Here is a 16,205-nt window from a genome sequence, read left to right as displayed (position 1 = left end):
TTTCATTTAAAATTAGGGCTGCGTTAATTCAGTGTGATTCATTTTACAAAAAATAAAGCGTTAAAAAAAAATAACGCAATTAATCGCACCATAATAAGGAAGATTCCTGAGAAATGCAAGCTTGTAATACCACCTGTTTACTCCAGAGGGCAGTAAGTGAAATTTCAGTTGTATGAGCAACGCACAGTTTATACAGTGAAGGAAACAACCCACAACACAGACATGTGTTACGTTCTTGCATTCAAAGCACTTGAAGGAGCGCAAATGCGAACTAAGGGATCTCAAGATGTGTTTAAAGATTGAGTATTAAACTATATTTAACTTGAAACAGTAAACTAAACATTTTATGTTTATGATGCAATGCACCCGAGATGCTACACAAGCATGTCTGACGTAGGTGTAAATTGACGGGCTCTTAAACAAGCCCTCATAATAAATCTCAAACTGATTGACAGATTCACTTGTGAAATGGATTGCTGTGAACTGTATGCCAATGATTGACTTATGATCAATAATATGGTAGTAAACAATACATTGTTTTCTAAAGGCACTTTTTGTATTGTCTTAACAATGATTAACTCTTCTGCTACAAGAATGTAATGCATTTTAATTATCTGAATATTATTTAATTTTAAACATTTAAAGATAACTATGTGTAATTATATATTGATATAAATATGTATAATCTTTATATATTGAATTATCGTTATATGAGGGACTTTCTCATAAAATATTTAAGCGATTAATCGCGATTAATTAATCGGGACACCATGTAATTAATTTGATTACAAATTTTAATCGATTGACAGCCCTAATTAAAATTATTTTAAAGTTGTTTTTTTCTGTTAAATAAAACTAAATTCATTTTGATGGAATTTTGTTACAAAATTAAAATATGTAAATGTATATATATATATATATATATATATATATATATATATATATATATATATATATATATATTTTTTTTACTTATTTTACTATTCCCTATATATTTTCTTATTTGATCCGTTTGATTTTGGAGTAATATAGGATCAGGACATTTTCTTAAAAGGTTTTGTGAGAATCATTCAATGGTGACCAGTGACTCTCAAGCTCCAACAATAACAAAAAAGCTCCATAAAATTAGCCTGAATATGCCATATTACAAATCTTCTGAAGCCATATAATAATTTTATGTGAGAAAAAGACTGCAATTTTAAGTCTTTATTTACTGAAAACTTGGCCTTCTGCCATAACTCTCAAAACTCATTTGCACTTCCACATACTAATATCATAATTAGTTACGAAATATGAGACAACCAGTGGCATTTTGTATCATTGACATCCTGGCACAGTTTTTATGAGCAATTTTTTTTTTGCTTGACAGTGTCTGTTCACTTTTATTGTGTAGACAAGATTAGCATATGGAAAAGTTTGGAATGATATGAGGGTGAGTAAATGATGATATAATTGTCATTTTGGGGTGAACAAGTCCTTTAAAAATCTCACTTCAGGACACATATTGTTTCTTTGTAACCAGGCACCCCAACTGAAGAGACTTGGCCAGGAATCACAGCTACTGAGGAATTCAAATCGTACCTGTTTCCTCAGTACAGAGCACAAACGCTAATTAATCATGTGCCCAGGTAACAGAACAACACAAAACACTGACCAACAAGCAACAGATCAAGCCTTTGTCTCCTGTGTGTAAACCTTGCAAACAAAAACACACCTGTATCTATAAATACAGAATGTACTTGAGTTGGATGCTATAAATTGTTGATGGGGAATACTGTAATATGCTAGCAAGCTTTAGACATGAATGAATGAATGAATGAATGAATGAATGAATGAAAATAAAAATAATAGTATTGGATGGCAAATCATTAGTATGTATATTGTTTTGTTTTTAGGCTCGACACAGAGGGGATAGACCTTCTTACATCTCTGTTACTGGTGAGTGTAAACATTTGAAACATCATGTAGCTGAACATTCTGGCTCAGGGCAAAAACATATTCTATACACAGACACAACAGCAGACGTGGTCTGGGCAAACCATTGCAAGTGTTTGTTCCGGTTGCCGAGCAATTTTGCATGAATAGGATTCAGCTTTTGTGTGTGCATTCTAAATTTTACAATGGCTTCAAATGTGCATTTTCTACAAAAAATATATATATATATTTGACTAAAAAAGTAAAGTAAAAAGGTTTTAAAATACTTCACTTGCACCTTAAAAACACACAAGCTCCCATCTTAATCATTAATTAAAAAAAGGTTATCTTAGGGTTACTCCATCTGCATTTATTTTCTGTCCCATGACCACAACCTGACTTTGATTTGGTGGACAAAATTTTTTCACATTTTAATAATATATATTAAACAAATGTTTCACTGATTTTTCTTTTAAGAAATATTAATGAAATATTATTCCAAACTACTTACGCTAACATGTCTTTTTTGCATTTCTGCTTTTAATAAAAATGTAATTATGATTTATTTGACTGTTTACTGTCCCAGAAAACAATATCAAAATGACAACTCAATACTGAAAATATTTTCATCATATAATAGAGGTGTATTCAAGGAATAGTTTTGTGTCAATTGCATCTTTATGTATTTTTAATTAACAATATCTCACCGCTCACCCCTATATTACACAATGCATGCCATACCATGCAACCATGAATGCAATTCCATTCACAACTGCATAAACACACACTTGTGTCAAATTTAAAACAAGCACATGTGCGGTTTAACACCCTAGATCTACAACTATCTTGGATCCCAGAAATCCCCGGGTGAAAAAGCCCTTGTTGAGAGTTCCACTGCCGAGTCAGAGTGAACTCAGGAGCTAATTATGGTGTTGACTGCCTCTCCACCTGCTCTCCTCCAGGTCAAATTAGTTTGATACAAGCAGAGGTTTCAGACGCAGAGCATTATAACATTTTCAAAACACAGGTAAACAAATGCAGGCTGACATCGCAGTGCTTCACTCAGGCAGAGAGAAGAGTAAAGACCTTTCAGAGGAATATTGCTCAAGATGATGTTGGGGGAACTATTGGACTAAAAAGAGTACATTAGGCTAAAGACACTTTCAGGTAATGACTGATCACTGCTTTGTAACTGTACGGGAAGTTTATGTTGCGTCCCTAACAGCAAAACAAATGCCTGTTACTGATCAAGCTATAAGCTTCTTTAGGGAGCAAAATTGTTTAAAAAAAATGTCTCACGAATATAGCTAAATTTGAAGAAAAAAAAAACCTTTGTGGACATTCTCTAAGAAAAAATACAAGTTGTATTTTAGGGTTCTCCAGTATAGTTAGGCAAAGATGCACGAGGGTGTATTGTATTTTATTTTGCTTTTGCAATACTTGTTTGGGCCAAATTTCAGAAAATGTCCACAGAATTAAAACCTACTTATGCACTCTTTATGATTTACTAATTGTAATTTACACATTTCAATTTCAAAACAATATTTCATTATATACAAATGTGTAATGTTTTACACAACTTAAATTAAAACATAAAATATTTGTTTTTATTTGATATATTTTATTAAAGATTACTCAATTCAATTAGATGACATTTTGTTAAGAAACTGAAATGCATAAATCTTAAAATAATTTTTGGAGTGTGGATAGTCTTTATTAAACAAAATTAAATTAATAAAACTTAATTTAGTTTTTTTATTTAATTTTATTAAATATACTACATTCAATTTAATTAAATTTTGTTTTGAAAATGAAATGCATAAATCTTAAAAATATTTTTTAGGTGTTAATGGTCCTCACTTGTAATATAAATAAATACATAAATCTAATTACATTTAATTAAAATCTAAACAAACAAAAAAATACTGTGGAGATCCCACTGGTACAGTGATCAGATAAGAATACCATGGTATTCAAAATCATATACCATGATATTAACATGGTACTTTAATGTACTTTAAACAATACCAAGGTACCATGTTCAAAAACATCGATAGTAGCACAAAGGTATTTTTTGGTTGGTCTAGTCTGTAGTACATGAAATTAATTTAATTTAAAAGCAATAAAGTACATATGAAGTCTCTGGTTTGATAGGGACATGTGTATGGGGTGAATTTGTTCACTAAACTGTACTTGTTAAAGCTATGAGAATTTCCTGAGAAATACAATAAAACAGCTTAAAACCTTCTTATTGTAACGTGGCGTTAGGAGGAAGCAGGGCAAAACTAGTATAGCTGACTACGCCACCCTGTCAAACAGGGAAATATCAATCTTTAAATAGATAACCCACAAAGGGCACACAGGTTCACTTGTTTCACATCAAGACCCAAGACGTGGATACCAAAAATACAAAAGCTTTATTGGCTACAATTATCCAGCAGAAACTTTAAAACATGTTATAATTAAAACTGTATGACCCAGGAAGAAATTGCACACATAAACACAAACACTACACAACAAGAAACCGAGGCTTACCAGTGGCAGGTATAAGCTAGCGAACGAGCACAAGGCTCCTATCATTAAATCGTACCACCCAGTGCACGAATCTCACCACACACACATCAGCACACCAATGAAGGAAAGCGTGAACACACGTCACTCAGTGACAGAAGTCCCCACCACACGAGGATAGCTAGCAGCCTGCCCTGGGTCTCGGTTCCTGTAAACTGAAACAAAGTTAACCACAAATAATAATAATAATAATAATAATAAATGAAATGAAACACTTCAACAGCACAAGAATAGTAGCAGTTGTTAGACAGGGAAAATGGTGACAAAACCTCAGTTTATGGATTAACCACTCTCTATGAGCAGAACACAATAGATTAACCTCACAGGCCAATAAATATAGCACTTAAATGGCGGTGATTCACATAGTACTCGATCACCCAAAGGAGAGGTTAAATAAAGCACCAATCAAAACAACAAAGCAAACAAATCAAAACAAAGAAAACAAATCAAAACAACCAAATCAAAGCAAAGAAAACAAATCAAAACGAACAAATCAAAGCAAAGAAAACAAATCTAGAGACAAAACAGCAGCATTGAAGTATGTTGCCCCGCAGGCTTAATCAGCTGAGAGGTTTCCTAAAACCCAATGGTTCTTCCTACAATGCAAACAAAATAATTATTTACAACATAATCATTTAAAAATACGCCTAAATAGCGAAGTTCCACATACCTTTATGTCGTAACTCCAGCTGTAGATACAGAAATCGCACACCCACGCAAGTATCAAAAAGGCATCAACACACCTGTAACTCAGCAGCGCCGGATAAATGTCCAAGGGATAATGTTGAGGGGAATCATTGAGAAAATAACAGCCGCCAGCTGACCGCAGATATAAACAGTCCGTACCGAAGCTAATCGACAAAAAGAATCAAACCGATTACCTCAGAGCACATGAGAGTTAGCTAGTAGCCAAACAACATACCTTGAAAGTAGGATGAATGAAACCAGAAAATGGGCGGTCCTCAGGCAGTGACGTACAAGCGGTGCTCTGACACACAAGCAGTGCCATACGGTTTCATTTTATAGGATCCCTAAAGAGCTCTGATTGGACAAGCAATGCACCCAGGGGTGTGGTACAATGATTACAAAGAGATGACTATGTAATACTCACTGTTTGTCCCACTACATTATGAATGTTTCTCAGATTCATATTGTTGTATTTAAAATAGGCCTATTCTCGATTTCACTGTGAGATTAGTCTGAATCAGACAAAAAACAAAAACGTTTTGCTGTTTCAGAAGGAAGTTGGTACTTTAATTCACCAAAGTGGCATTCAACTGATCACAAAGTACAGTTAAGACATTACTGATGTAAAATCAGCACTATCACTATTTCATTTTTGATCAAATCTAGACAGGCTCTATTTAAAGCAGCCATCACTCCAACATCTTATCCTTGAGTAATCATGCTAAATTGCTAATTTGGTACTAGAATATCACTTGCCATTATATCAAACACAGCTGAATGCTATTTGGTTCCTTAAATTAAACTTAACATTGTCTTTGTGTTTGTTTTTGAGTTGCCACGGTATGCAATAGACTGGCATGTCTTAAGGTCAATATTAGGTAAAAAATGGCAAAAAAGAAACCGCTTTCTCTATAAACGCATCAGTCAATCATTGTTTTGAGGAAAGAAGACTATACACTCACCTAAAGGATTATTAGGAACACCTGTTAAATTTCTTATTAATACAATTATCTAATCAACCAATCACATGGCAGTTGCTTCAATGCATTTAGGGGTGTGGTCCTGGTCAAGACAATCTCCTGAACTCCAAACTGAATGTCAGAATGGGAAAGAAAGGTGATTTAAGCAATTTTGAGCGTGGCATGGTTGTTGGTGCCAGACGGGCCGGTCTGAGTATTTCACAATCTGCTCAGTTACTGGGATTTTCACGCACAACCATTTCTAGGGTTTACAAAGAATGGTGTGAAAAGGGAAAAACATCCAGTATTAGGCAGTCCTGTGGGCGAAAATGCCTTGTTGATGCTTGAGGTCAGAGGAGAATGGGCCGACTGATTCAAGCTGATAGAAGAGCAACTTTGCCTGAAATAACCACTCGTTACAACCGAGGTATGCAGCAAAGCATTTGTGAAGCCACAACACGCACAACCTTGAGGCTGATGGGCTACAACAGCAGAAGACCCCACCGGGTACCACTCATCTCCACTACAAATAGGAAAAAGAGGCTACAATTTGCAAGAGCTCACCAAAATTGGACAGTTGAAGACTGGAAAAATGTTGCCTGGTCTGATGAGTCTCGATTTCTGTTGAGACATTCAGATGGTAGAGTCAGAATTTGGCGTAAACAGAATGAGAACATGGATCCATCATGCCTTGTTACCACTGTGCAGGCTGGTGGTGGTGGTGTAATGGTGTGGGGGATGTTTTCTTGGCACACTTTAGGCCCCTTAGTGCCAATTGGGCATCTTTTAAATGCCACGGCCTACCTGAGCATTGTTTCTGACCATGTCCATCCCCTTTATGGCCACCATGTACCCATCCTCTGATGGCTACTTCCAGCAGGATAATGCACCATGTCACAAAGCTCGAATCATTTCAAATTGGTTTCTTGAACATGACAATGAGTTCACTGTACTAAAATGGCCCCCACAGTCACCAGATCTCAACCCAATAGAGCATCTTTGGGATGTGGTGGAACGGGAGCTTCGTGCCCTGGATGTGCATCCCACAAATCTCCATCAACTGCAAGATGCTATCCTATCAATATGGGCCAACATTTCTAAAGAATGCTTTCAGCACCTTGTTGAATCAATGCCACGCAGAATTAAGGCAGTTCTGAAGGCGAAAGGGGGTCAAACACAGTATTACTATGGTGTTCCTAATAATCCTTTAGGTGAGTGTACAATGCTTGAAATTGCCAAAAAACTGAAGATTTCATACAAATGTGTACACTACAGTCTTCAAAGACAAAGGACAACTGGCTCTAACTAGGACAGAAAGAGATGTGGAAGGCCAGATGTACAACTGAACAAGAGGATAATTACATCAGAGTGTCTAGTTTGAGAAATAGATGCCTCACATGTCCTCAGCTGACAGCTTCATTGAATTCTACCTGCTCAACACCAGTTTCAAGTACAAAAGTAAAGAGAAGAATCAGGGGTGCCGGCCTTATAGGAAGAATTGCAAAAAAAGACACTTTTGAAACAGAAAAACAAAAAGAAAAGTTTAGAGTTGGAAAAGAAACAAAGACATTGGACAACAGATAATTGGAAAAGAGTGTTAAGGATCTTAACCCCATTGAGCTTTTGTGGGATCAGCTACACTGTAAGGTGCGTGAGAAGTGCCCAGGAAGTGTGGGGTGAAATGACACCCGAGTATCTGGACAAACTGACAGTTAGAATGCCAAGGATCTGCAAAGCTGTCATTTCTGCACGTGGAGGATTTTTTGATGAGAACTCTATGAAGTACATTTTTTTCAGATTGTAATTTTTCATGTTATTAATGTCCTGACTATACATTGTGATAACACTTTGGTCAATAAAAGGACCAATTTATTTACATAAAAGCAAAATCTGTACATTATTCCAAACTTTTGGGTGCCAGTGTACATTTGTGGTGTACCAAATGTAATTCAAAGAATACAATGACACATGCCCAAAAAACAAATCCCATAGTAAAATCTTAAAAATGTGTGTAAGTTTGAAAATACAAAAAGGTTTCTATTGGGTGTAATCAGCTTAATTGAAGAACAACAGAAGTCAGTGGGAGGGCTATAGGTTTGTGTGTATATTTAGGTAAAGAGTGAAATATTTGTGTGCAGGTGGAAATGTGAGCACGTTTGTCTCCTTCTCTCTGTGCTTCCTGTTGGCGCGAACACAGAATGAGTGCACGCTGACCTGTCATTATGATGAAAGACTGTGGTGCGCCACGGTGCATGCGATTCGTTAATGGTGACAGCCCCCTTAATGAGTCTGAACCGCACACCTGTTTCTCATCAAACCCCGCTGACTGATCACACTGTCAGATGCACACAATTCACTCTCAATGCTCCACTTGCTTGAAACAGCGCCAAACTTTGCCAGAGACCATTTTATAACTTAACTTTTTCCGAGATGACAGTGGGGTGATGGGTGCTTCATTATTTTAAACGATTTTATAGCTCCGGGATCAACAATTCAGAGTTATGATGAAATCGAGTCAGTAGTTAAGAGCGTGCACGACAAGAAAGATGCGCAAGAGTGAGGGATGTGTTGTGTATGTGCAAAGGCTTAAGGATTTAAAGGAGAATTTCACCCAAAACTGGAAATTATGTCCGTTACTGTGTTAACTATTTAAGTGAAAACAAGTTTTTAAACCTGAACTTGCCATTGATTTCTATCAATTATTTAAATTTTTTTTAAATTGCAATTGTATAACATAATTCTTAATTATATATGGACTAAAACATTACATATTATATTATTATTGTTAGGGCTATCAATCGATTAAAATGTTAAATAGAATGAATAGCATGATATGCCAATTAAATAATATAATTCATGGCAATAAATTGCATAATATTTACAGAGAAAGGCCATCAAATAACAATAATTGAATATATAATGATTAAATAATTATAGTTATATTTAAGGAATTATTCGTCAATCTGCCTGAGATAGATTTATTAAAAGGGCTTTTTTAAGGACACGTCAATGTACACATATGCATCAGACAGATGCTTTTGCACAGTCTCACTTTGGTTGCTTTGTGCCATATACACAGCGTTTTTAGGTCACTGTGTCAAGTTAAACATAGTTTGAAACTTAGAAAAAGATGTTCTCGAGATCCATGCATTTGGAATTGTGCTCCATCCAGCTGTGTTTGAACGCAAAAATGATGAGGTTGATGTGGTTTGTTCTCTGTACAGCTGGAGTTCGCTTTCTGCCTCCAGCTAAATAAAACACTGCGGTACTTCAAGCTTAAATTGCACCAATGGAATATAATTGTTTTTCCTCCCCTTTTTCTCCCCAATTTGGAATGCCCAATTACCAATATACTCTTAAGTCGTCGTGGTGGTATGGTGACTCGCCTCAATCCGGGTGGCAGAGGATGAATCTTAGTTGCCTCCACGTCTGAGACCATCAATCCACGCATCTTATCACGTGTCTTGTTGAGCGTGTTACCGTGGATACATTGCGCATGTGGAGGCTGAAGGCTATTCTCTGCGGCATCCACGCACAACTCACCACACGCCCCACTGAAAGCAAACCACATTATAGTGACTATAAGGAGGTTACCCCATGTGACTTTACCCTCCTTAGCAACCAGGCCAATTTGGTTGCTTTTGGCTGGAGTCACCCAGCATGCCCTGGATTCGAACTCGTAACTCTAGGGATGGTAGTCAGTGACTTTACTCAGAAAATTCAGGGACATTGCATAAATTATCTGCAAAAATTCACACTGAATTAACACGTTAAATTGACAGCCCTAATTAATATAATTCTAAATTATATATTTTAAATAAATATAAGAATGCAAATCTGTAAATAAAAGTTATTTGAATGTAAAATATTTTTTAATTCATATTTGTAATATCATTAAATCTAGTTCTTTAGTTCTTTAATGGCCGATGCCGATATCCAGAGAGAAGGGTGGCCGATAGGCCGATAAAATGCCAATGTATCGCACAATTTAATATAGTAAATAGCAAATATGAAATTGTTAAAAATAATAATTATAAACTCTTATTTAGCACTATATTTGCTCAATTTCACACAAAATAAAAAAATATTATTGTATTTTAAATGGTAGATAGAAGTTTACCTTATTTCCTTCGCACCTCCTTATACAGCCTCCGCAGGCAGCATTTTCCTGGTTTCAGATGCAGCCTTGAAGTTGCACTCTCGTGCTCATGTGGATCCAATGCAAGCCCCAATCTTCTGACAATTTAAAAGGCCTGGATCACCTGCTTGGATTGTCACTATCAGACTGTCATGATTTGTGAATGAGAGGAACTTTTGATCCTGATCTTTAAGTTTTTTATTCTTTCTGATAGAATATGCACTTCAGAGAAAGATATTAGATGAGCACTGGATTTTCGTGAATGGTATCTTTTTAAACAAGAAATATACATATTTGCAGATGGTATGTAAAAAGTTTTATTGATATTTGCCTTTTATAATTAGAAAAGTTACAGGGAACTGTTGAGGATAAGACTGTTAGAATATGTGCTTCCACAGTATGCTGGATCTGCTGAAGTTGTGTGAGGTTGGTTTATTACACTTGTTTAAATGAGATTTGCACATATTTGCAGATGGTATGTGATATTAGTTTTATTGATATTTGCTTTTTTATCATTTGACAAGACAGTTAAAAGTTACAGGGAACTGTTTAGGAGAGAGAGGGAGAATGAAATAGGTAGGGATGTGCCCGAAGCAGATACCTTATTCGGAAAGGCACGAATAATGACTTCAAAATGAATAACGGATACATCCGAATAATATAAACAAATATTTGTATGACTGATTATCCAAAAAGCAAAGGATGAAGTGAAGTGACATGGAGTGGTGGTGTAGTGGTCTAAAGCACATAACTGGTAATCAGAAGGACGCTGGTTCGATCCCCACAGCCACCACCATTGTGTCCTTGAGCAAGGCACTTAACTCCAGGTTGCTCCAAGGGGATTGTCCCTGTAATAAGTGCACTGTAAGTCGCTTTGGATAAAAGCGTCTGCCAAATGCATAAATGTAAATGTAAAATAACATTTTAAGTAAACCTTATGAATGAATATGCGCATGGTGTGATTTCAGATCGGATGTGCGCGGTCTCGACTCTGTTTGTGGACCTCGTTAATTGTTCACATCTGGAGCTTGTCAAGTGTAACATTAATTAAGATATGACATCATGTACATGTTCCACTTCTTGAAACATCTATGTTAATGTATCACACGATTTACATGTAATGATTCCCATATATTTATTTATAGCCTAAACCTGAGCGCAATGTCCTGACCTGGGCCTCATTTCCCAATAGCGATTGATCCTAGAGGTTAAGAGCATTTTCTATGTGCGTTTTTACAAATGTTCGTTATTTCACACAAAGTTCGACATTCACCAATCAAAGGGAGATCTGCTATTTACTCCCAAAATTCTATGACTCACGCTCATATATATTCGTGACAAGGACAAGGCCTTCCTAATAAATGCCCCTGTGTCACAATCTGGGCTGTTCGGTGATATAGTCCAGTCGGTGGTGGAAAAATTCCATGCTGTAAGACAGCAGACTCCCGCATTCCAGCAGATGTTTCCTTGCAGAGAGAGAGAAAAGCCTGTTGCAGCTCTGGTGTGCTAATGTTTGGCAACATTATTAAACTCCATTCAACCAGCCACTGTGCCGCTGGTTGTGGGGCAGTCTGCAAAAGTAAGTGCGCCATCTAGAGGTTACATGCCACGCTATAGGCGAGAGCCATGCATTTATTCCTCTGTCTGCCTGTCAGCTTGGCAGCAGTTGTAGGGCCTTTCGAACTGGGAACTTTGAACGATAGCTTATGGTTATGTCAATTCAGGCGGGCTCAGCCAGTATTCAATGGGGTTGTTCCAACAGACATCTCTGTTCTGGAAGCCCAGTTTTTGATTCAGAAAATTCACTCTCTCTTTCAGAAAAAGGGGCAATAGAGTGTCCCATTCTGGATTTGAGACGTTTTGTAATTACAGATGTGGTACTGGTTTGTGACAATAGATTTGAAGGATGCTTATTTCCATATTCAGATTGAACCGAAGCACAGGTGTTTTCTACAATTCAATTTTGGGGGCAAAGCATACCAATTTTTTGTCCTTCCATTTGGAATGCACTGGCACCATGCACTTTCACAAAATGCATAAATGCAGCTCTGACGCCCTTGAGGCTTCAAGGCATCCACATTTTGAATTATCTTGATAATTGGTTGGTGTTAGCTCACTCAGACTCTTTGGCTACCCAACATCGAGATGTGGTACTCAGCCATTTGAGCAATATAAGCCTGCTTGTAAACCTAGACAAGAGCGTCCTGTTGCCAGGGAAACATACTCTGTTTATAGGTGTGGAGCTGGACTCGCAGGCGATGCATGCACGCCTGTCTCCAGCTCACGTTCTGTCATTACGCCAGTTTCTAGCAATGTGCATAGTGGGAGGTGTTCTCCCTGTGAGAAAATTGCACAGGCTTTTGGGGCTCATGATAGCGGCGTCCACTGTCATTCCTCTGGGCATGACGCATGCAAGACCTTTTCAGTGCTGGATGAACTCCACAAAGGGACTTTGTCGCACCTTACACATGTGCTACTTCCCTTCAGAGTGACACGTGGGTGCTACCATATTCTGCTGCCATGGAAACGGACCCGCCTTCTGATGTCGGGCATTCCGTTGGAACAGGTGTGTCGCCACAAGGTGATAATGACAGATGCCTCCTCCACGGGTTGGGGGCGCTGTACACAAAGATCGTCCAGCCTATGGAGTCTGGATGGGCCAGTGGCAATATTCGCACAGGAACTTGCTAGAGTTCAGGATGCTGCTGACGTTAAGGTTTTTCCTTCCGGAGATTCTGGACAGTCATCCGGCCGCACAACAGGATGGTGGTGTCCTACATCAATCACCAGGGAGGGGTGCGCTCTTGTGCCATGCTCAGGCTGGCACGTTGCATTCTTCTTTGGGCACTGGACAATGTACTATCTCCACTAGCCGTACATGTTCCGGGCCAGTTGAACTTGGTTGTAGATCTCCTGTCCAGACTGGGTCTGATGCCTGTAAAATGGACCTTACATCCTCAGATTATGGAACAAATCTGGAGGAGGTTTGGCAGAGCAGAAGTGGACCTGTTGCTTTGAGCAGGCGTTGCACTGTCCCCTCTGGTTTTCTCTTTCGCCTCCGGCACCACTTGGCATCGATGTGCTGGTGCATCAGTGGCCGATAGTATGTCTTTGTGCATTTCTACCGATCAGTCTGGCACGCAGTTCTGCAGAGGGTTCGGGAGGATTAGGTTTGGCTTCTGTTAGTGGTGCTGTAATGGCCATCTCAAGTATGGTTTTTGACTCTGGTCTCTCTCCTGGAAAAAATGTCTTGGGAGATTTTATAAACTGGACAATGGTTTTACTCCAGCATCCCAGGTTCTCTCTGTTGGAACAGGAGTAAATTCATAATTCCTTTTATTTAGAAGCTTTTGCTCGCTTGAGAGCCACTTTATGCTTGCCATACTGGCTTAGACAGTTGGCAGCTACTGTTCGTATAGTGTGAATGTATTTTGTACCCATAACAATCATATGCAGCTCGAGTTCCTCAGTTACATACGTAACCTCGGTTCCCTGAGGTGAATGAGACGCTGCATAGCTGGTCATACTTTCTAGGAGCTGAAATCATGAACATGATATCGTACGATACAATACTATTTATTTTTTTACAGATGAACATGTTATAAAGCTGTGTATTACCTTCAACTCTTGTTTTGTTTCTCTTCAGTATGACACCAAACGCAGGATTTCAGCTGAGTTCTCTCTGAGACACTCTTACTTCTTAAGTCTGGGCGAGAACATCCACTCTATACCTGACAGTGAGTCCATCCCTACATTTACATATATAGAGAGTTTGCTCGTTTAATATCAGCTCTACAAAAGTCTAACAATCAGTTTTTTACTTTTTGCCTTAAAAACACAGTGATGCATATCATTGTAACAAACTATATGGATTACAGATTCACTTTGATCCTCACCCATTTGCCTTTTAATCTCCCTGTCTTTAATTCTCTAGCTTCGTCAGTGTTTTCACTGAGGGAGATCCAGTTACAGAAGGATCCAGGACATAGAAGTTCAGTATTCCAGCCTCCAGGTATTCAGTTCCATTGCTTTAACATGACTCAGCCAGTCTCTTTATATGAAGACTGCCATTTAATCATGTTTAGTCATGCATAATGCACTTTCATCTACAAACACTGTGGCAAGGTGGAGGGCGGGGCCGGGCCGTGATACCGGGTATGTGGAATCACGGCCTGGCCCCGCCTTCCCACAAACACATTACATATTTACCTGTATAGCTGTGGATCTATCTAACAATGGGTTGTTTTCTCCAGGTCGAGGGAAGAACCGCAGACAAAGCATATTCTGAGGAATGAATCGTAGAGATGTACATGACCATCAGTTCACCAAAACAAAATCACTATAAAGCAAACAGCTCTACATGGCCTAATATGTTACAGAATTAACCCAAAACATGCACACATGCATCCGTTAATATACACTCCAAAAACATGGTACACTATTGGCTGTGCCTCAAATATTGAATAGAACTAAATCAGCCTCAGCTACATTTTGATTTAGACCAGAAAACACCTAATGTTGAACTGAAGTTGAACTGGACCTAATGTACCGCTAGTACTTTCAGGTATTCAGAGTTATTGAGTTAGTATTTTTAAGCGTGTGCGTGTTTAGTAAATGTGCAAGAAACATGGTAGCTCCATGTCTTACTTTTCCCATTGCTTGAAATTTCCTTAAATTCTTATTTGTTTTGACTTGTTTTGCCATATTTGTTTGATAAGTAACTACACAAGCTCATATTAGTTTATTTTGCATGCATTAGTTCAATACTATAATATATAGAAGGGTTGAAACATATATAAAAAAAAAAATATTCCAACATAAAATATTTGAGCCACTGAATAGAGAACCCCTCTTGAGAATTACTTGAATTTTTTCATGTTGCCATTGAAATTTGGATATTAAAGGTGCTGTAAGTGATTTAACTGTTTTACTAAATTCCGTAAGATTTAGCCATTAAACTTAAGCATCCACATCCTGTCAACCACATCCACTCTCTCCAAAGCCCCGCCCTTGATATGTCAACCTAATGTCTGAAATTTCAAGCATCCAACATGATTGAAAGGCAGAGAACATTTGTAATTTATCACCACAACCCTGTTTTCTTTCTTTTTTTTTATTTGCTTTTTACAAAGAAATAGGTGTCTTTGATTTCTCAACACACCTATTACAATGATATCTGTGATTAAAAATCACTCACTGCACCTTTAACATTATAGTTTCTATTTTACAAAATCATGAAAAGGTGCCTTTTGAAGACCATATGAGATGAATATTACGCCTTCAGAAAATACTATCTACTTCAATTTTCTCAAGAATCTTGGTCCTTTCAAGTAATCACATACTGTTATTCTTTTGCAGTTTAAGCTAATTGCTACACCGTATTTGCAAATGGCATGCAAGTGTCCTGTTGAATTTAGACCTAATGTTGTTCTCCTACTGTACCTTGTAGTTTAAAAAATAAAGCACTATGATGCTTTATTGTAAATGGCACTGAGCTCATACTAGTTTTGCAGTTGATAAAATAAAAAGTTTGAGGTGTTCAAGGCCAGAATGACTGATGGAGAGAATAAGAGGTCAGAGCCAATTCTATAATATATTATGACAACGATTTAGTTAACATGACTGCAGCAGTGGCACTAATTTATGTGTTTTATGGTAAATGAAAATATTTTAAATACTCTATTGAAAAGAACTACTATATAAATAAATGTATTTTGACAAGTGTTTTTCTTTATCCGTTTTGCCAGAAAAAAAGACGATGGTGTTAATGATCTTAGATGATGTCTAAATGTTTTATAAAAGATTTCGATTTTTGTATGAAATGTGATATTAAATATTTTGTGTTATTTGCCTATTCTATAAAGATATTCTGAAGCTGAATGTATTGTCACTACAAACATGCCAAAAGTAAATAAATATACTACATTAATGATAAA

The 16,205-nt window shown here is 37.4% G+C and overlaps 1 protein-coding gene across 2 annotated transcripts in view; it reads left to right on the top strand.

The window, feature by feature from the left end:
- LOC127633023 (cyclin-dependent kinase 18-like) overlaps positions 1-16,205 on the top strand; it is a 101,095-nt gene extending 84,890 nt beyond the window's left edge. For both annotated transcript variants that reach the window (XM_052111881.1, XM_052111883.1), the window contains exons 12-16: positions 1,523-1,628; positions 1,896-1,938; positions 13,916-14,006; positions 14,204-14,281; positions 14,523-16,205. In XM_052111881.1, coding sequence (XP_051967841.1) covers positions 1,523-1,628; positions 1,896-1,938; positions 13,916-14,006; positions 14,204-14,281; positions 14,523-14,557 — 353 coding nt within the window. In that variant the 3' untranslated portion in view covers positions 14,558-16,205. The remainder of the gene's footprint in view (positions 1-1,522; positions 1,629-1,895; positions 1,939-13,915; positions 14,007-14,203; positions 14,282-14,522) is intronic.

This window comes from Xyrauchen texanus, chromosome 39 (genome assembly GCF_025860055.1).
Source record: "Xyrauchen texanus isolate HMW12.3.18 chromosome 39, RBS_HiC_50CHRs, whole genome shotgun sequence".
Taxonomy (NCBI): Eukaryota; Metazoa; Chordata; class Actinopteri; order Cypriniformes; family Catostomidae; genus Xyrauchen; species Xyrauchen texanus.
Note: the sequence above shows the minus strand (reverse complement) of the source record. Positions and strands in the feature narration are given on the sequence as shown.